Source organism: Cyprinodon tularosa, unplaced genomic scaffold (genome assembly GCF_016077235.1).
Source record: "Cyprinodon tularosa strain WSP-4 unplaced genomic scaffold, ASM1607723v1 ctg2, whole genome shotgun sequence".
Lineage (NCBI taxonomy): Eukaryota > Metazoa > Chordata > Actinopteri > Cyprinodontiformes > Cyprinodontidae > Cyprinodon > Cyprinodon tularosa.
In genome coordinates, this window is record NW_024038733.1 from 2078020 (window position 1) to 2098318 (window position 20299).

Below are 20299 nucleotides of genomic sequence, written 5' to 3' on the forward strand. Positions count from 1 at the left end.
TCTGACCTCTGGCATCAACAAGGCATTTCCGCCCACAGAACTGCCGCTCACTGGATGTTTTTTTCTTTTTCAGACCATTCTCTGTAAACCCTAGAGATGGTTGTGCGTGAAAATCCCAGTAGATCAGCAGTTTCTGAAATACTCAGACCAGCCCTTCTGGCACCAACAATCATGCCACGTTCAAAGTCACTCAAATCACCTTTCCCCATACTGATGCTCGGTTTGAACTGCAGGAGATTGTCTTGACCATGTCTACATGCCTAAATGCACCGAGTTGCCGCCATGTGATTGGCTGCTTAGAAATTAAGTGTTAACGAGCAGTTGGACAGGTGTACCTAATAAAGTAGCCGGTGAGTGTATATAAATAGCGTTGGTAGACTGATAATCCAGCATCACCTGCCTTTCCATTTGTTACCCTATTTTGGACACTGGTTCAGTAGGCTACCACAGTGAATGGAGCACCTATAGAACAATTAAGATTATATATATATTTTTTTTGACACTGTACATGTCAGGATGTGAAATGCTAAGACAGTTTGCAGGTTAGCATAAAGCCAGAAGTGATAGATTTCAGGTTTGAGTGCTGTGTCGAAATGGTAACTAGAAATGATCCTTTCCTGAAGTAAAACCAGGTGAATGGAGTTAGATTTTTTATGAAAGCATTCAAGATGCAAAAAAAAAAAAAAAAAAAGCTGATTTAATCATCTAAATACTGTTTAAATCATTTTTATCTGTGCAACAGCAAGGACAAAAGGCTTGATTCTCACAAAGAGGACTTTATTCCACAACTGACTGCAGAACTGAAGTCCTGCAGACAGGAATACCTTCACACCTTAATCCATCCAACACAAGAACAGAACAGGGAGTTTACCAAATAAAAAAAAAAGAATTGGTCAACAGATTAAATCCTTTTTCATGTGGGACGTTTCCTCAGGCGTGATGAGGGGGGTATGGATCGACCATCTGATGGAACTAAGCAGAATCGCAGCTCTTACATTTTTACATTTATAAAACTCTGTATAAAGGAGAATAAGGGCAACACTGGTACATTTCAGTCATCTGGTTGGTTTACTCCTTAGAGGCCATGTGGGCCATGAGGTCGCAAACACGATTGCTGTAGCCGAACTCATTGTCGTACCTTAAACAGAAGAAAAAATAAATTAGCATCGTTTTTAATAAATGTGGTTAGATGGATATTGATGGAGGCGCACCATGTAACAAGCTTGACAAAGTGGTCGTTGAGGGCAATGCCAGCGCCAGCATCAAAGATGGAGGAGTGAGAGTCTCCATTGAAGTCTGTAGAGACAACCTACAGGAGAGCAGGGAGTACAAGGTGAACAACTTTGATTTAAGTTGAAGAATTATTGGCTTTGGATGCAGTAGGTACATTTGGCTTATATTTTTATATTTTGTGATTTATGGCTCTCCGTCTCATCAGATATGTTCCTGCCATAGCTTTAAGTCCAAATTCGCAATCTGCAAATGTCCTAATCACAGTGCAAATCTGGGTCAACACTAAAAGGCAACCAGAGCAAACCTACTGGATGCTTAAGCCCAAAGTTGGGACATAATGAAGCAAAATGTGACATCAGGGTGCAGACCTGGTGCTCAGTGTATCCAAGGATACCCTTCATGGGACCCTCAGCTGCAGCTTTCACAACCTTCTTGATGTCATCATACTTGGCCTGTAAAAGATAAGAGTGCAACCTAAATCATACATTTATCACAAGAAACGGCAAAAGTGAATATAGAAATGAGCAAACTTACTGGTTTTTCCAGGCGGACAGTCAGATCAACCACGGATACATTGGGGGTGGGGACACGGAAGGCCATACCAGTCAGCTTGCTGTAAAATCGGCAAAGAAAAATTAGAGTCACTTAAGCAAATTAACATAACCCTCTTATAGACAAACATGCTAAATAAAGTGAATTCCACCCGCCCCCCAATACTGACCCGTTGAGCTCGGGGATGACCTTGCCAACAGCCTTGGCTGCACCAGTGGAGGCAGGGATGATGTTCTGGCTGGCACCACGGCCATCCCTCCACAGTTTTCCAGATGGGCCGTCCACAGTCTTCTGGGTGGCTGTGATAGCATGGACTGTGCTCTGATGTATTCAGAATGAAAGAGGAGCATTAAACAAGCCGGGGCAGCTAAAATACTTTGCAATAGAGTCAAATTCTCACCATCAGGCCCTCAACGATGCCAAAGTTGTCGTTGATTACTTTAGCCAGGGGTGCCAGGCAGTTTGTTGTGCAGGAGGCATTGCTATGAAGACAAAATTAGAGATTGAAATACATATTTAAACGTTGTGGTGCTTGGCAAGTTTTTTTTCTATTCATTTTAAATACGCAATTCTTACCTGACAACCTGGAGGGATTTGTCATACTTCTCATGGTTGACGCCCATGACAAACATTGGGGCATCAGCACTGGGAGCAGAAATGATTACCCTCTTGGCACCACCCTTCAAGTGAGTCTAAAAAGTGATACAAAAGTAGTATAAACCCAGTTGATGATCAGCCATTAAGGAGTGTCATTTCATGCAGAAGGCATCCTCATCTTCCAATTTTATACTCTTTTATGAAGGAGCCTATAATTTACTTAGATGTATAGCAAATAAAGCCAAATTAAATAAGTTTCAAACCTAAAAACGGAGACAAAGAAAATTACACAAAACCATACACTACCACTACAAATAATAATACGCATCCATGACCTTCTACAAAGGAGAATTTTAAAGCTGTGCTTTCACTTGTTTATTAAGACTTAGTGAATTTAAGGCATAATGTCAACTTCTGAAACAGCTTTGAAAAGCTGTAGATTTTAAAAACTTGTGTTCTCCTGTTTTAGAATAAGAGTGAGGACCATTTAGGTCCTTAACCTTTGGAGTGAGGACATTTTGGCCGGTCCTCATGAGCAATGTTGCTCTCGTAGGTTTAAGGCTCAGGTTAAGGTAATGTTAAGGTTGTTCTCAGGGTTAGAGCATAGAAAGGGGTTAAAATGACAGAGGAAAATAATTCAATTGAAGTCAATTGGAGTAAATGCCAAGAAGGTATGTTTACTACACATTTTCTTTGATCCAGTAGTCCCTTAAAATGTCCTACATGCTTTAGATGCTCGATCACATGAACTAAAAATAACGATTCACCAACTTGAGACTTTATGGCATGATGAAAATAATAGGATATACAGGTGCTGGTCATAAAATTAGAATATCATGAAAAAGTAGATTGATTTCAGTAATTCCATTTAAAAAGTGAAACTTGTATATTATATTCATACATTACATACAAACTCATATATTTCAGATGTTTATTTTGTTTAATTTTGATGATTACAAATGACAACAAATGAAAATCTCAAATTCATCATATCAGAAAATTAGAATATTACTGAAGACCAATAAAAACAAAGGATTTATAGAAATGTTGGCCAACTGAAAAGTATGAACATGAAAAGTATGAGCATGTACAGCACTCAGTATTTAGTTGGGCCTCCTTTGGCCTGTATTACTGCAGCAATGCGGCGTGGCATGGAGTCGATCAGTCTGTGGCACTGCTCAGGTGTTATGATAGCCCAGGTTGCTCTAATAGTGGCTTTTAGCTCTTCTGAATTGTTGGGTCTGGTGTATTGCATCTTCTTCTTCACAATACCCCATAGATTTTCTATGGGGTTAAGGTCAGGAGAGTTTGCTGGCCAATTAAGAACAGGGATACCATGGTCCTTCAACCAGGTACTGGTAGCTTTGGCACTGTGTGCAGGTGCCAAGTCCTGTTGGAAAATGAAATCTGCATCTCCAAAAAGTTGGTCAGCTGCAGGAAGCATGAAGTGCTCTAAAACTTCCTGGTATGTGGCTGCGTTGACCCTGGACCTCAGAAAACACAATGGACCAACACCAGCAGATGACATGGCACCCCAAACCATCACTGACTGTGGAAACTTTACACTGGACTTCAAGCAACGTGGATGAAGTGCCTCTCTTCTTTTCCTCCAGACTCTGGGACCTTGATTTCCAAAGGAAATGCAAAATTTACTTTCATCAGAGAACATGACTTTGGACCACTCACCAGCAGTCCAGTCCTGTTTCTCTTTAGCCCAGGCAAGACGCTTCTGACGCTGTCTGTGGTTCAAGAGTGGCTTGACACAAGGAATGCGACAGCAGAAACCCATGTCTTTCATACGTCTGTGTGTTGTGGTTCTTGAAGCACTCACTCCAGCTGCAGTCCACTCTTTGTGAATCTCCCCCACATTTTTGAAGGGGTTTTGTTTCACAATCCTCTCCAGGGTGCGGTTATCTCTCTTGCTTGTACACTTTTTTCGACCACATCTTTTCCTTCCCTTCGCCTCTCTATTAATGTGCTTGGACACTGAGCTCTGTGAACAGCCAGCCTCTTTAGCGATGACCTTTTGTGTCTTGCCCTCCTTGTGCAAGGTGTCGATGGTCGTCTTTTGGACAACTGTCAAGTCAGCAGTCTTCCCCATGATTGTGTAGCCTATAGAACTAGACTGAAAGACCATTTAAAGGCTTTTGCAGGTGGTTTGAGTTAATTAGCTGATTAGAGTGTGGCACCAGGGGCCATCAATTTTGAACCTTTTCACAATATTCTAATTTTCTGATATGATGAATTTGAGATTTTCATTTGTTGTCATTTGTAATCATCAAAATTAAACAAAATAAACATCTGAAATATATGAGTTTGTATGTAATGTATGAATATAATATACAAGTTTCACTTTTTAAATGGAATTACTGAAATCAATCTACTTTTTCATGATATTCTAATTTTATGACCAGCACCTGTATATAATATAGAATAGTGAACTCTGGGGGAAATTTTAGCTATATTTTATGGGATCAGTAGTGGAAGGATTTAAGTTTGTAAGTCTTCAGTTCATCGCAATTGCTTTATTAAGTAGCTGCCCTGCACCAGTCAATGGAATTTCTCATTTAGTTTAATGCTAAACATGGTAGCTGCTTTCCAAATTCAGTTTAAAGCATCAGGAAATAAATATTCCCAATATAAAAATCTTTTAGAACTCCGATGGATTGAGTGCTTACTGAGGCCTTCTCGATGGTGGTGAACACACCAGTTGACTCCACCACATACTGGGCACCAGCCTCACCCCATTTGATGTTAGCTGGGTCCCTCCTGTAGGGAGGAGGATAAAGCAAAGTTGTCTCCATCAACTTTTTTTCCCCCAGGGGTGTGTAATGATGGTTTTACCGTGCATCCAAACTAACAGAGACACTGGGAAATGAACTTACTCATGGAAGACTGTGATTTTGTGTCCATCGATGACCAGCTTGTCTCCCTCAGCCTTGACCTCGCCATGGTAACGGCCGTGTGTGGAGTCATACTTGAACATATAAACCTAAAGAGACCAGATTGCATTTTGTTTCCCATCAATATAGAACACATTTACCAGTGGTTGCTTAACATATTTTAGCCCAGACGACAACAATTTCCTTTGCTCCCTAATCCTCTACAATGGGAACCAATTTAGCCAAAAAAAAGAGCCCATACTTTTCAACTTTTTCTCCACATCAAGTTATCTTGGGGAAAATATTCAATAATAATACCCTTTCTTGTAAGTATCTGGTGTGTCTGGGATAAAAGGCAGTGTTCTGAAGAACATTTTTAACCTACCATGTACTCCAGGTCAATGAATGGGTCATTGATGGCGACAATCTCCACCTTCTTGGTGGTGAAACCAGCACGGGTCACCAGACGACCAATGCGGCCAAATCTGTAACAGGTGAACAAAAAAGCACTTCTTACTTTAGGCCTCTAGATGGCAACATGATGCCTCCTCAATCTGCTGATTGGCTTTAGTTTCAGTGAAATTAAAGGTGGAAACTTTCATGTAAATACAGAACTGAGTCGGTCAAATTTAGTTTGACATTTATTTAGACCCTGGGGGGGATATGGTTCACTCTACAAGTGAAGCCATTTTTCAACCATGTGGGAACATAGATAACACCCCAGGAGACATGAAACTGCAGTCAAAGAAAGGCCAGAGTTCGGGAGGAGGGGCAGGAGGAGGTTGTCGGTGAGAGTCAAAATGTTTTTCAAATGTGGTAATCCTTGTGACGAAAGTGCACAGTTTAATCAATGGTCAAGTTAATATTTAACCCTCTGGGTCCTAAAATTTGGCCCCGATATGCTATCCTTATACGTCAGAGCTACTGGGATCAGGAAGTTGAGCAGGTAGAGGGGGGCGAAAAAAAACAAAAGCTTTGTGACCCAACAAATAGATTCAAGTCAGACTGTGTGTTCTGCAACTTCTAGGTTTGCTTCCATCAGCAGGAAAACTGAACAACCCCTCCTATGATGAAATTACTGCCCACAATGTTATCTGCTAAAGGCCAAAGTTCAAAGATCAAGAAAGTCACCATGAACAGTTGCTCAACAGTCAGTTTGGAGCACGAGCACCTGTGCATGTCCTCCATTAGAAAATACTCATGGCTGCAGCTGCTGCAGATCATCATGCCCAAAAAGCCAGCAGTAATAAGGCCTTTGTCCTGTTTAGCATTAAATAAAGTTGGTGGGAAAAAGAAGAAAAACTGATGTCAGGATCTGACAATCAGGGGAAAACAAAAATAAAACCTCTAGTGCCATATTTCCTGTAGTTTTATACAACTTAGAAGACAGACCCCATGCTAAACAAAGCACATAGATTTCTTTGCAACCCCTTTCTTTCCTGCAATTTGTATAGCCAATACCATGAAAACCCAAATACCGCTTTCCCTAAATTAAGTCCATTATTTTGTTGCCCACAAGCAGACAAATCTTGCAGTTTCTTCCCTTAGACAAACAATTATATAAATGCAAACATCTCGTTGCACACATGTCAACAATAAAAGAATCCTTCCATAAATTAACTCTACTTTAGACAAGTTTTAATCAAAAGCATCACTTATAGAGACCTAATGTCTTTTACACAGGTGAAAAATGCCCTTACCCATTGATACCAACTTTCACCATTTTGCCTGGGTTGGTCTAGTCCTCTGAAAAAAGAAAGAGTTGAATTCATTTACAAACATCTAAATCCTATTGTTCTTCAAATGTATACATTTTCTCCTTAGGCATGCAAAAGTGAGCAGACTACAAAAGAATTTGGTGAAATAATTGAAGGATTTTGATTTTCATTTAAATTAAACCAGATTAAAACAGTCACACCAAGCAGTAAAAAGGCCCAGCAAGTCTACAGTCATTTCTTTAATAGTTGCTGAAAGTGTTCAAATGCATTTATTCCATGCATGCAGTCAACAGGTGATCTAAATTATAGTAACCATGCAGCCTGCTATGTCCCTTTAGTTTACAGATGAAAACTTTTTCAATGAATTGCTTGGAGGTATTTACCGTTTGTGAGATGACTCAGTCTGTCTTGCGACTCCGGGTGTGAGTGGGGAAGAGCAAAGTTTAACCATGCGTTTTTATGATTTACCAGACCCAGAAGCCACGCCCCCTTTACAAATGGTCACTGATCCTTGTCCCACCCCTTTCTGAATGTCAAGGTCGTTAAATGCACTCTTTAATATTTCACTTTCAATCAAACTTAAAACTTTTCATTCTTTTTTTCCTGCTCTTTTTAATTTCTTTTTTAAAACTATTTAATTTGCATGAGGTGCCGGGAATTCTCAGCAGTCCTGATTTAGATCACCACACCTTAAAGGCCTCAGATCACAGGCTGAAAAAAGACAGGGGTCCCCTGCTGACCTTCTCAGCGAATGCAGCCACATGGAGCGAACGAATAGGTAGGGGGATCAAATCTCTGTCTTACTGACTGTGACATTTAATGTCCAAAGACCATGACCCTTCACTTGACTGACTCTGGAGCAGCTATTCTTTTCCTGCAGCCCCTATCCTTCTGCAGAAGTCAAAAGTTGAAACCTGATTGCTCAATTTCGCTCACATATGCCCACAGAAGCGTGCTTGAGTCCATTTACTCAGTTGAATTGTGGCTTTTGTGAGGCTATTTGGAAATACCTGAAATGATGCAATAAAAGAAAGCTGTATTTTCTTTTTAGGTAAGCATGCACAAGCACTAGCGAGGTGCATACAAAAGATTGTGCCTTCTGCTCCCAGATTAACTGCCTTCCCTTCTCTTCCCCTGCACACAAACATGACAAGGCTCAGCCATGTCAGCTGCTGTTTCCACATCTATTTTTGACTTTCTTTCCTGGTAACATTGTTGACATCAGAAAAGAAAACTGCAGAGGAGATTAGAAAATGTCAAATCTGAATCATAGCTATGTCCATTTGAACAAGGTCTGTGAGTTGAAAACCTTCCCTAACAGCATGGCCTTTCGTCACAACTGCATGTATCTTGAGTTCACAAAAAGAGAAAAATCTTATTGGATAACTTTTATTCTCCATCTTCTTGCAGGGGGCTGCAGACATGCTCGAGGAGTTTTTGGCAGCTGTCCAGTGTCCTGGCATTACTGAACTACCACAACCCTGAGTGCAAGCATGCCAGTCTTGGCCGCTACTTTAAGGTCAAAGAGGGGAATTAAAGGTCAGGCTAAGATTAGACTCTGGTTTGCTGGCCAACACTGGGCCCAAGTTATACTTGGTACGTAAGAGGTACCATAATCAGATTATATGTTTCTTCTGTTTTACAGTAGTGATGCTGAAGGAAAAGATCTTTTACTTAAGTTAAAAAGTTATCTCTAAGGTTTCAGCAGAGAAATCAACAGTGTTTAAGCATTTATTTTATGTAAAAGTATCTCCTTTTCTCTTAAATGTCTCTTATTGGGCTGCAAATGTTAAAACAAAATATATTTGTATCCATGCAATTTGACCTAAAGCAACAGGTCTACACCTCATTGCCCCATTAGGAAATAGGACAATGACCATATTGCAACACCGGGATAGGACAAATAGTTGTGTGCAGACTGTCTTGCAGTGCCATCTTGTGTTGTTGCATACAAACCCAACAAATTCATTTGTTTGTGGATACAACTTCAAAAAAATGGCCTGAGTCTTTGAACCTTTAAGTTCTTATGTTGCACACACTTTAACAACTATTTTATTTCGAATTTATGAGACAGATACACTTAATTTAGGCCACAAACTGTTGAGTAAAGGGAAAAATGTACTTATTGTCATAAATTACTAAAAGATTGTAAAGGCATAACTCATTTATAATTCAGACAACTCTACAATGAACAAATGAAGTCAGCAACAGAGTACACTTTTTGAATCGAATACAGATCTATGAACCAAATAATTAGAACTGAAGAACACAGCAGACCACTCACACAAAAACCTGCAGAAAATTAACAAAGCAGAATTATGTTATATTGGGTTATAGGTTTAGGTAAATCTAAAATAATATCCAAAGCTTTGGATGTGTCCTTCTTTAAAGACTGTTTAAAAGGAATTCCCTAATTGTGTTCCACACAAATTCTAAATGTTATAAAAGTATTTTTCTAGACGTGCAAATTCTCCAAATCATTTATGATTGCACTGTGGCGCTGAAATGATTTCAATATTATTTCAGGATATTTTTTTATGTCATCATGCGGCTGTCTTCAGCATAAAAAAGAAGAGAAGCTGCCTCTGCATTGTTGTCACCTCACGATTATATTTAGTGCCTTTTCAGACCCATGTAGCTAAATTTTTTCAAAGAAAGATTAGCAACAAATCTAGCATCCTTTCCTGTCTTGTTAGAGACTCTCATGACAACACATAGTGAACCGATTGCTCTGAATTTACTGTCTTTAGATCTAGTGAGTAAGCACCTCCCTCCTCCAAAATACAGGAACTCAGATGCAGCAGCTGCAGCCTGTGTCTGCAGTCAGAGAGCAGAGCGACTCTCCTATGTTTCTACATTGAACTTGTGTCACACATGTGCAAAGTTTCCATTGATCCCCCCAGGAGACCTGAACAATTATTTTTTAAAGAAATTCGCCGGACTAACTAACCAGGAGGTAGCAAGTATTGGTCTAAAATCTCTTCAAAGGCATCAAATGTGACACATGATGTGAAAAAAGTTTGTTTTTCTTCTTCCGCTCTGGGGCCGCCACAGTGGATTGGTTCTCTTAATTAATAGGAAAAATATATATCATTTTGGTGATCAGAATGTTATGTTCTGGCCCAAGTTGGAAGCCCACCTTGACAGAACCAGCATCCAATCATCTGGGCTTTTAGGATCTAAGAGCAAAAACAACCAACTCTCCTAGTGCCTGGTTTAAAAAGTAGCTTACAGGGTTCAAACACCTAACACAATCTACTGACAAGATTTATTTAGGAGGTGTGATGGACAATTATTCATACAAAGTAATTATTTTAGACAGTTTTTTTTCTTACAAAAACATTTCCTAGTTTTTCAAGCTTTAAACTAATTTAGCCTAAAACACTGGAGGACCCAAGTTCTGAATAAACACAGACATTTTAAAACTTGTTTTCCTAATCAGCATGATTACCTTTCAGGTTTCATTAAACTTTTAATATTGGACACAGTTTTTTTTTTTTGATGACTCATTATGGTTGTATTCATGCAGCCATGTAGGCAGTGCATCATCTCTCCAGCCTCAGATGGATCTTATTTTTATGTTTTGCTACAGGCAAAGTCTAGACATCCATTTTCATTGCCAGCAGATAAGGATTTTGGTTTTTTCCCATCTTTGTCTGAAATACTACATTTCACATTTTAGAGCTAATGTTCCTCTCAGGTTGGCTTCCTAAATGGGTTTTAAGGTAGTATTGTAAATTCTGAAAGTATTCACTCTTATTACATTTTGTTTCGTTACAGCTTAATTTCATATGGTACTGTATTAATCTCTGTCCTTGAAAATTGTTTATTAAGATAGATATCTAAGAGCTGCCCCACCTTTGGCAACAATCCCAGCCCCAAGTCATTTTCGATATGATGCTTTAAACTTAGCACTCATACATATAGACAGTTTCAACCATTCCTCTGCAGTACCTCATAAGCTACATCACTGTAATTCGAATTTCAGATCTCTTCAGATGTTAAGTCAGCCGTACGTCTGGCCACTCGTGGACCTAGACAGAGTGGTACTAAAGCCGCTGCTTTGAGATCTTAACTGTGTCCTTTGGGTCTGTGTGCTGCTGAAAAATCTGTTTTTGCCTCAGTCTGAGATCTTGAGCGCTCTGAATCTGGCTTTCATCAGGGATCTTTCTATACATTTCTGCATTCATCTTCCCACTAATCCTGAATAATCTGCCTGTTCCTGGTGCTGAAAAGCATCCCCACAGCATAATGCTGCCACCACCATGTGTCACTTTCTCTCTCGTCAGACAGGAGATTTTTTATAAGTAATATCAGAGTTCTTCAGGTGCTTTTTGGGAAACTCCAGATAGGCCGGCCCCCCTCTCTCCTCAGTGGAATTCTGGTGCTCTGACAGAGGAACCATGGCCCCTCTTCTTCAGTCATTTAGTTTAAATGGCAAGTCAGCTCTAGGAAAAGTCCTGGAGGCTCCAAACTTGTCCCATTCAAGAACAATGGAGGCTGCTATGCTCATTGGGAGCTCTAAAGAAGCAGAATATTTTCTCTATCCTTCCCAGAAATTGGAGTGTTAACACAATCTTGTCCCTGAGATCTACAGAAAATTCCTTTGACTCGGAGTTCACACTCTGACATGCACTTTCAACTGTGAAACCTTATATAGACAGTTGAGTGGCTTTGTTAATCATGTCCAACAAATTTTTGACAGCTGGACTCAATTTAAGGTGGAAAAAACATTTCAAGGATGATCAGTGGAAACAAGATGCTCCCTGACTCAATGTTGAGCAAAACTGTGAACATTTATGTAATTTTTTTTCTTTGCTGTCTATTCTTAATTATAGTGCTACAGTCTAGAAAATAACAAAACTTAAATTTTCATAATATAGTATTTTGTGTTTTATATATTTATATAACATATATGTTCTGTCTTATATATGGTATTTTGTGTTATAATTCTGAGAGCATTGATTACAAGGTGATCATAAAAGGATGCAGTGGAGGTTTCCCTCGCTTTGACTTTTTCAATTTTAGTAACAAAGAGACCACAACCTTCTAATTGTTTAATATGGATATAATGTCATTTCACCACAATTAGAGCTAGAAACTCTTTGGCTGATGGTTTTGCTCATGATCTTTCACAAACTACTGGAAGGTCAATGAATCTGGAAGGAGAGGATCAGCACGGATTGCCTGCTTTTCGATCAACATGTGGAAATAAGTTTCTGCATGGTGATCAAAATGAGTTGGGCACTTTTTCTGCGTGTTTACAGAAAAAGGTAAAGCATTTAAATACTGGCCTTCATACAAAATTACATGAAATTAGCATCAAATCTTGTGCTTTAGTTTGATGCATGAAAATATCACACTACTCACTAATTTTCTTACTCTAAAAGAACATTTCCTTCACATCTCTGGCAGAATTCTCCACTGGCAGCTTCATACAGTATGTAAACATGTTCTCGGTGTAGAACCACATCGGCTCATCTCACAAACATAAAATCGTTTTCACCCTCCCCTCCCAAACTCCCCCTTGAGAACTTTGCGTGTGTTGGCAGAGCAATAAAGCGTTTTGGACGTGGCAGCAGGTCCACGCAGCAGAATGACGGAGGAAGGAGTGAACTTCTTCCAACAGCCACAAGAACGTTCAATAAATCATCAAGTTAAAACAAGATGTCATGAGGATGCAAAGCTCCTCGCTGAAGGAGAAATTGAGATGACAGGTGTCAATAGGGAGTGAACCATGTGGGCTTTGTGAGTGGGCAAGAATTGAATTTCTATGAGCAAGAAAGCAGAACACCCCAAATGTCAAATCCATTTATTCATGCAAATCATAAGAGAACATAAAAGGAACTGCAGAGGGTTTACCAGTGCCATCGTCTTTGGATCCTCACGTTTTTGTTACACACAAAAATGTTAAATTGGTCTACATTTACTACACACACTGTGAGGATATCATGGGAACAGCTAACATTTTCTAATACTCGGTCTGGAATGAAATTTGAGGCATCTAATCTACAATGGCTTAAAACACATTACAGTAAACTACATAGAAACTACGTGTAAACATCCTGTTTCTGCAGGTGAAAGCTTGCTTGTGAACATATCTACGAAGGATGCCCCCAGTCTCATCTTTTCTTCTCTCTGCACTAACAGCCAAGTCCGCTCATGGACCCGATCCGGTCCAGTTTCAAGCCAAAGCATCCTCTGTTCCATCCTCTCCGTGACCTTTCCGGTTCCGCTTGCCTCTGACTGGCCAGGGCTCCCTTCAGCAGCCGGAGCCAAGGGGTCTCGGGCTCAGTCTGGATGTCTGCCCATTTGGGGAACTCGGCTGCTTTGACCCCAGAGGAGGAGGAGGAGGAGGCAGTGGACCGATCGTCCGTCGGGCTGTTTAGAAGGTTCTCCAGGTCGTCCAGGGTCAGGAGGTCATCGTAGCGCTCAAGAAACTGCTCCAGAAACTACACAGAAGGAAGGAAAAAAAAGGAAATCAAATTTTTAGGGTGTGCACAAGGGAGAATAATTCAATCAGCAAGATATTTAATTTTCTTTCAATTTTCCTGCACCACCCAGTTTTATCCTAAGCCACTTTCTTATTTTTTTTCCCTCTAGCTTACCTGCGAAGCATCGGGGGCAGGATGAAGAGCACGAGCCTCTGTCATCTCAAAGGGAGTCAGGAGGAGCAGAGCGGCACACAGCAGCACGGGGCGCAGCATGGCAGCGGGAATAATGATTGCAGATATAAGAAGTGGGAAATGCACTGGCTGCAGAGATCTGAACGCTGAAGAAGATAATAGAGAAATATTATTAGAGAGAAGTTTAGGTATAAGAAATCAAACTATGAAAAAGTAGAAAATCAATGATCGACAATGGCTTTGTGTTTCTGTGAAAAACTTTATTTTGGTTTTGAGAAAAATTATGCAGTGAAGCAAATAGAAAGCATCTACGGCATATAACTGAAACTAAAACAATTAGTGGAAAAAGAAAATAATAGATTTTTCTGCCCGTACTTTTTTGAATTTTGATTTAAAGCTAACTCCATATTTTCTTTTAAATCAAACCTATTTCCTTATATATATATATATATATATATATATATATATATATATATATATATATATATATATATATATATATATATATATATATATATATATATATCCTTATATATATATTTTTTTCTTTTTATATATATACAAAGAGCAATTAACACAGGTGTGTTCACTTGCAAAAAGTGACATTTTATTTTCAAGCTGAGCAATAGAAAAATTAAACAAATAAAATTTGATAATTTGATATCAAGTTTGATAAAAATAGAATAAAACTCCTGTTTGATTAAACTACATAATTGGGAAAAAAAATGTCTATATAGTCATTCAATTTGTCGACATGTAAATTGGCATTCTATTGCATTAAAACAGATGAGAGGTAAAAGATAAAAAAAGATGAGAGTAAACATTTCGTAAAGCTCACCTGATGTTTGTTGTCTCTCAGAAAGCTGGGCGTCTTCTCTTACAGTCTCTTCTCCATTCCCACCTTCTCGGGCTCTCAGCTTCCTCTCACTTGTTGGCACCTGCTGGGAGCATCAGTTTCTCACTCCGGCTGGCTCCTCCTCCTCGTTTCCACGCTGTGATGGACTTAGGAGAATGATTATGAGGTTGATGGTGATTGTCTTGCTCCTGCTTCTGTATCTGCTGGGGCTTCAGGCGGGATGCTGCAGAGGTTTTGTAGAGCCAGAGATCCCCCCCCCCCCCCCCCCCCCCATCCAACCCGTCATCTCCTTTCTCTCATCATCCTATCCTCCTCCTCATCTCCTTTTCTTTGGAGTGATGTCATGGCCTCGGAGAGACTGATTGTCATTGCCAAGGTGACTGTATGTGTGGTGAGCGCTCTGCAAACCCAACTTCAGCCAGAGCGTTCCACAGGCTAAGGTCAGAGGCCAGCAGGCAGCCCCGGCCTTGTCCCTGTTACCTGTATATGATCAGGTACCTAGCATGGACACCCTTAATGCACTCCAGTCACGACTTATCCTGAATTATACATTTACCATGCGCTAAAAACACTCAGCGCATATTAGCCTCCCTCTTTTCCCTTTGTCTCTGTAGTTTTTTCCCAGCATGTGCTGACCTCCCCCTCTCTGCTGTGTAACTTACAGTCTGTCAGTGCCATCTGCTCCTTGTACCCCCTGCTGCCAAATTACAACACTACCAGAAGCTGCTGCAGAATTCAACACACTGACCTTAAAGTTCAGCAGCCGCTGATTATTTCAAGTAAATAAACCTCTGCCTTTACCGACGCAATCAGACGTTAACGAGTGGGGTATCACAGAGCATACAAACTGATTCTTTAATTTTTTCATTTGTTTCCAGGTGCACCGTTGTGCACAATTGTATTTGCACTCATAACCCAAATTGTGCTCAGATAAACAAAGTTACCCCCTGCTGTGGCAAGTGTCTTTACATAACATATCAGAAAAATGCTCCCCTCTCATCTTTTTGGAGAGGACACTGTGTGGGAGACAGCGTAGGAGAATAGGGAGAGAGAAAGAGATTAGTGATGATGGTGGGGTTTGAACTACAGTGGTATGTGATGTCAGTGGAGCGCTGGAGGAAAAGTAGGCAGTTGAGAGTAGGAGGAGAAAAGGAGGGAGAGAAAAAAAAACACACCAGAAAGGGAGCAGAGGGAGATCTACAAAAGAGATTGATTACAGGAGGGCAGAAAGAGACAGCTAGGCAACGGAGATTCTATCAGACAAAGAGAAGAAAAATTAAAACCGTATCTTAAAAAAAAAAAAGATTGATGAGAAATACAAGGAAAATACATCTCCTACAAAAAAGATGAATACTCAACTTTATATTCTCCTCTTCTTCACATTTTGTCACTTTATCATTTGAGCTACAATATGTTTGTAAGAACAGGAAAATGTTATGTTAAGATAAAGAAGCTATTCAACTCAATCAGGTGTGATGTAAAAAAAAGTTAATACTATGTCAATTTATCGGCTGCAATCAGGCTCTAATCCACCCTTACTTTTAATTGGAGCCAATTTGGCAAAACTTTATATTTTTTTTAAAACTGAAAAACTATTTGTTTTAGATCATGTCATACTATCTTGGTAGAATTAAGACTGGCCTTTCACTAGGCCATTTATAGTCATTTTTATATTTTGTTTTTTGCCAGTCTGGTTTGCATCATCACCCTAAATACAAGCCATGCTGCCACATGTGCCTCTGCTGTATGTATGTATATATGTGTATGTGTATACGTGTGTATGTATGTATGAATATATGTATGTATATGTATTTATATATACACAGTTTAAATGTTTTATTCTATTTTATGAACCTCTGTAGTCCAGCGAACACTTATTCTGTATTTTTAAATCAGTTTTGAGGAGTTATAGCTGTTTTTATTTCTTTTTAGATTTATATTTTCCATTGTAGAATGCTTACTGTTGTGGGTTTTTTTTTTTAGGTAGACAATTTTAAGATCTGTCCAGGGACAACAGATGAAAAATAGTCTTTTGGCTAATTCTGGTGCATTTGCAGAAATGCTTTTTAATGTACACTGTCCCTGTCAAATAGGAAAAAAAAGCATCAGTATTTTCCTGCTAAACAAGCAAATAGTTCCATCAGCTTCCATCATCACACTGCCACCACCATGCTTACCTGCTGGGGGGGGGGATTCTGCTGCTGTTAGTTTTATGTCTGATGTAACAGGACATACCCCTTCATAATAGCTGCACTTTTGTGTCATCACTTAAAAAAAATACGAAATCCCCAAAAGTCTCTTGGATTATCAGGTAGTTCTGGGGAATAATCTGATAACCTGGCTTTTAAATCAGGCCTGTATTGTTGTAGATGTTATTTGGCCCCTCCTTGGTTGGTTATCACTGTGCTTTTCGAGCAAATCAGGTAGGCTCACCATCATTTTATGTTGATTGTCGTGAATAATGAATATTTATTTTACTCATGATTTTTATTTTAGCCCAATTAATACATTTTATTTCAATATTTTTTTTTTACTCAAAAAGATTTTAACAGACAAATATCTGATGCAATACGGGAAAAAAACACATGAATGAATGAGTAAGCTGAAAATGCAAACTATATCCACTTTAACAAAACTTTTTTTTAAACCAAAAACAGAAAAATAAATGAATTTTAAAGAATGAAAAAAAAAAATGCATAACCATAGCCGCTGCTTGTCCTTTGGTCAGGCTGAGGCAACAGCCTGTCCAAACACACAAAACAAGCAGACGTTCACAGCTGCTTCGAACAGTACTATAAATTTACATGACATCACCTTGCAGACAATCCCAACTGTCGGGATGGTTTTAAGATTCTCACAGTGTGAGAAAAATGCATAGAAATACCAACTTCTCTTGGTGCACACACAGAAACACACACCATGATGTACTCTGATTCAAGTATTAATAACATTTAGAGGGATTATAGTGTAAATGGGTCTGACTGAGGTCAAAGCTACATCTTTCAGTTCATTTGTACCTTAGAAAAACACTTGGAGCTAACCTGCTACTATCAACTGGTTAATGATTAGACTGCTACCTTGAATAACACCTGTGATCAGCTGCAACTTGCCAAAACAACTGTCCATTCCATAATGACCCTCTTTAAGCCACCTGACCAACAGCGTGCAGCACCATGTAGGAAGGGGGAGGCACCTGCTAACTCTATAAAGCTGTAGAAAGATTCACCTTCTGAATGATTTGGTGGAGCATTTTAAGCTTTTAAAGCCCTGACTTTATGAAGCTATGGTAGTATTGGCATCAGTAATCAGACCACGCCTAGTTAAGAGTTTACTTCAGTGTAGGATAGGCAGGGGAGAGATTCTAATGCTCTGGTTTAGTAAAAAGAAAGTGAAAAAGAAAGTTCATAGCCTAGCTCCTTATATCTGAGTGATTAAAATAATTCTGTTAGTTTATAAATCACTCAATGGCTCAACACCGAAGTAAATTACACAAGTCAGATAATGAGGATTACGTCTACTCTGCATACCAAGAACCAGACCCAAACATGGAGAAGCAGCTTTTAGTTCTTATAACTAATCTGGAATAAACAACAGAAAATTGTGAAAGTGCTAAAACCCAAAATTACTTTAAAAACGAGATTAAAGTAGATATTTAAAGTGACTTTTGATTTTTCCAGAATCAGTTCTAAACGGGCACCAACCCCTGTCTAAAACTGCCGGCACACATACGTATACATATATATGAACTGCTCTCTCCCCCACTACTCATACATTCTGTTCACCATACCAGAGACCTTGAATACGGTGTTCCATGTTTTCCTTTCCTGTCAGTATCTCCCACCCAGCTGTTTTTTTTACTGGTGCCTCTTTGCATAGTCTGCACCTGGGTTTCTTGCCCGTTATGGTAGATCTGTTCTCTATTGCTCTGGTGCTTAAGGCCTGCTCCTGTGCTGTCCTTCAGCTCAGCCCTCTCTAACTGTTGGTAGGACTTTGTCATATCAGCCGCTTTAGCTATCTGTTGTGGTTACATCCCATGCAGGGATTCTTCCACTGTCTGAGACTTTCACTGAGCAGGTCGTGGCTTTGGGCCGTCTTCCTAAGGTATTCTTGAAGGGTGGCTGTTTCATGGTGTCTCTGGTTCCCTCTAGGCCTCTGGCTCCTTCTTTGCACTTGGTGTATAGACTGCATACTGGATTTGGGGTGGGATCCAGCATGCATGGAGAACAGCTTTTGTGTTTTACCACCAGTGGCCTGAATTTCCTCATTATGCCAAATTATGATGGTTTTTACATATACATACACAACTTCTTTTGTCCTGGCTGAGCAAAGGCTGTCAGTTGTTTTTCTCAATTTGGTCACTAGAATAAGATCCATATATTACTTAAGGCACTGGCAAAAAAGTTTTCACCGTCTGCTGAATTGAAAACCACAAATAACTTTGGATCTTCTCTGAAGATGTTCTGTACATATGAACCTTTGTATCCGCTTTGACTCACACACTTTCTGATCAGATGTGTTGTCATTTATTCCCCATACTATTCAATTGTAGCCTTGAGAGGAAGTTGAGGAATCTTCAGTGCCTTAAACATTTTAAACCATATTTAAAACAGACATAAGAGAAAACAGTAACATAAAGACTAAATTTAATAAAAGTTTCTACTGTGGACAAAAAGTTGATATAGGATTTTCCATCTGGGCACCAAAAGGTACTCTCCTAAAATAAAGCTATGTGGAAGGCTACAGGTGTTCCAGGAAAACATCTCCCTCTCTGGCCAGATGCAAAAAAGTTTAAGAGGGATATCCCCAGGTTATCCAAAGCTGAAAGTTTTACAGAGTGCTTACTAACCACTGAGCGATTACTCGCTGATAATGTAATAGAAGCAGATTTCAGGAAATAGCCCCCTGCCTGGAAATATTCAAGGAATGCCTAGACTTAAAAGCAGGCTTTAGAGTTTACATTAATAAATTATAATATAAAATAGTACTATTATGACAGGTTTGTCAATATATTCATTACTTTTATAATTGTATCACTTTATTCTTTTGTATTACTCTTAATTTTCTCTCCTACTATACTGCAAAGTAAGCTACTTTTTTATTGTTTTAAGTTTAGTTAATGTGCAGCCCTTTGAATTGTCTTGCTACTGAAATGTGCTATAAATAAACTTACCTTTCCTAACTTTATGGAGCTTTGGTAGTGACAACAGCAATTGGAACACGCCTAGTTAGATTGCTTTAGTGTAGGGATAGGCTGGTAGGAGAATTTTACACTAATGTAATAAATTGACCCTTTGTAGGAAATGAACTCAATTAAACACAGATGCATAGGAACAAACTCCACCCAAATATTGGGGCTCAAACTACTCAGATTAAGTTTGATTTACCAACAGACTCGGCTGCAGCCTGACAGATAAAAGCATAAAAAATGACTTGATTATTTCATCATAAACCTAAACTAGTTAACTTTTCCCATTCAGCATCTCTGATAAACAAAGGAAATGAGCTGCCTGCCCTCATTCGAGGCTAGAACCAGGACAGTGGCTGCTTCAGAATAGAGCAAACTTGTGAAGACTCGAAAAGCACAGTGCTGGATGTAAGAAAGTAGGTTGAAAGAAGTTAATTAGCACAGGACCTTCCAACAGTCCAATTCACCACCGTAGGAGCTACCGTTGGAACAGCCCCACTCAGTTGAACAAAACGCCCTGGTTTTTACGTGTACTTTGTGCAACATGTACATTTAGGCAGCAGTGTACATTTTGGATTTATTATTAGAGATTCAGCCCTTCACTGTAGTCTCAGAATAACCATCATCCATGTGTCTGTCACATAATGATA

General features: G+C 39.4%; 2 protein-coding genes across 2 annotated transcripts; both read right to left on the bottom strand.

Annotated features, from left to right (window-relative positions):
• Positions 1–756: 756 nt before the first annotated feature.
• gapdh (glyceraldehyde-3-phosphate dehydrogenase) lies at positions 757–7475 on the bottom strand. Its single transcript, XM_038284417.1, has 12 exons — positions 7366–7475; positions 6965–7010; positions 5650–5749; positions 5268–5374; positions 5061–5151; positions 2362–2477; positions 2186–2267; positions 1955–2106; positions 1768–1846; positions 1602–1685; positions 1212–1309; positions 757–1138 (listed from the first exon to the last, which is right to left on the bottom strand). Exons 2-12 carry the CDS (start codon positions 6985–6987, stop codon positions 1069–1071), a joined length of 1002 nt encoding a protein of 333 aa, XP_038140345.1. The 5' UTR covers positions 6988–7010; positions 7366–7475; the 3' UTR covers positions 757–1068.
• Positions 7476–12779: 5304 nt separating this feature from the next.
• On the bottom strand, positions 12780–14691 carry wu:fj39g12 (uncharacterized protein LOC563937 homolog). The gene is made up of 3 exons (XM_038284210.1): positions 14447–14691; positions 13591–13754; positions 12780–13434 (listed from the first exon to the last, which is right to left on the bottom strand). The coding sequence occupies exons 2-3, from the start codon at positions 13687–13689 to the stop codon at positions 13126–13128; spliced, it is 408 nt and encodes a 135-aa protein (XP_038140138.1). The 5' UTR covers positions 13690–13754; positions 14447–14691; the 3' UTR covers positions 12780–13125.
• Positions 14692–20299: the final 5608 nt, after the last annotated feature.

Coding starts and splice junctions, on each gene's coding strand:
- gapdh (XM_038284417.1), bottom strand. CDS start 6,987: ATGGTGAAAGTTGGTATCAATGG. Junction 2,478..5,060: donor CCACCATCGAGAAGGCCTCA/GTAAGCACTCAA, acceptor ATCACTTTTTAG/ACTCACTTGAAGGGTGGTGC. Junction 2,107..2,185: donor GCATCGTTGAGGGCCTGATG/GTGAGAATTTGA, acceptor TGAATACATCAG/AGCACAGTCCATGCTATCAC.
- wu:fj39g12 (XM_038284210.1), bottom strand. CDS start 13,689: ATGCTGCGCCCCGTGCTGCTGTGTGCCGCTCTGCTCCTCCTGACTCCC. Junction 13,435..13,590: donor CTGCCCCCGATGCTTCGCAG/GTAAGCTAGAGG, acceptor CCTTCTGTGTAG/TTTCTGGAGCAGTTTCTTGA.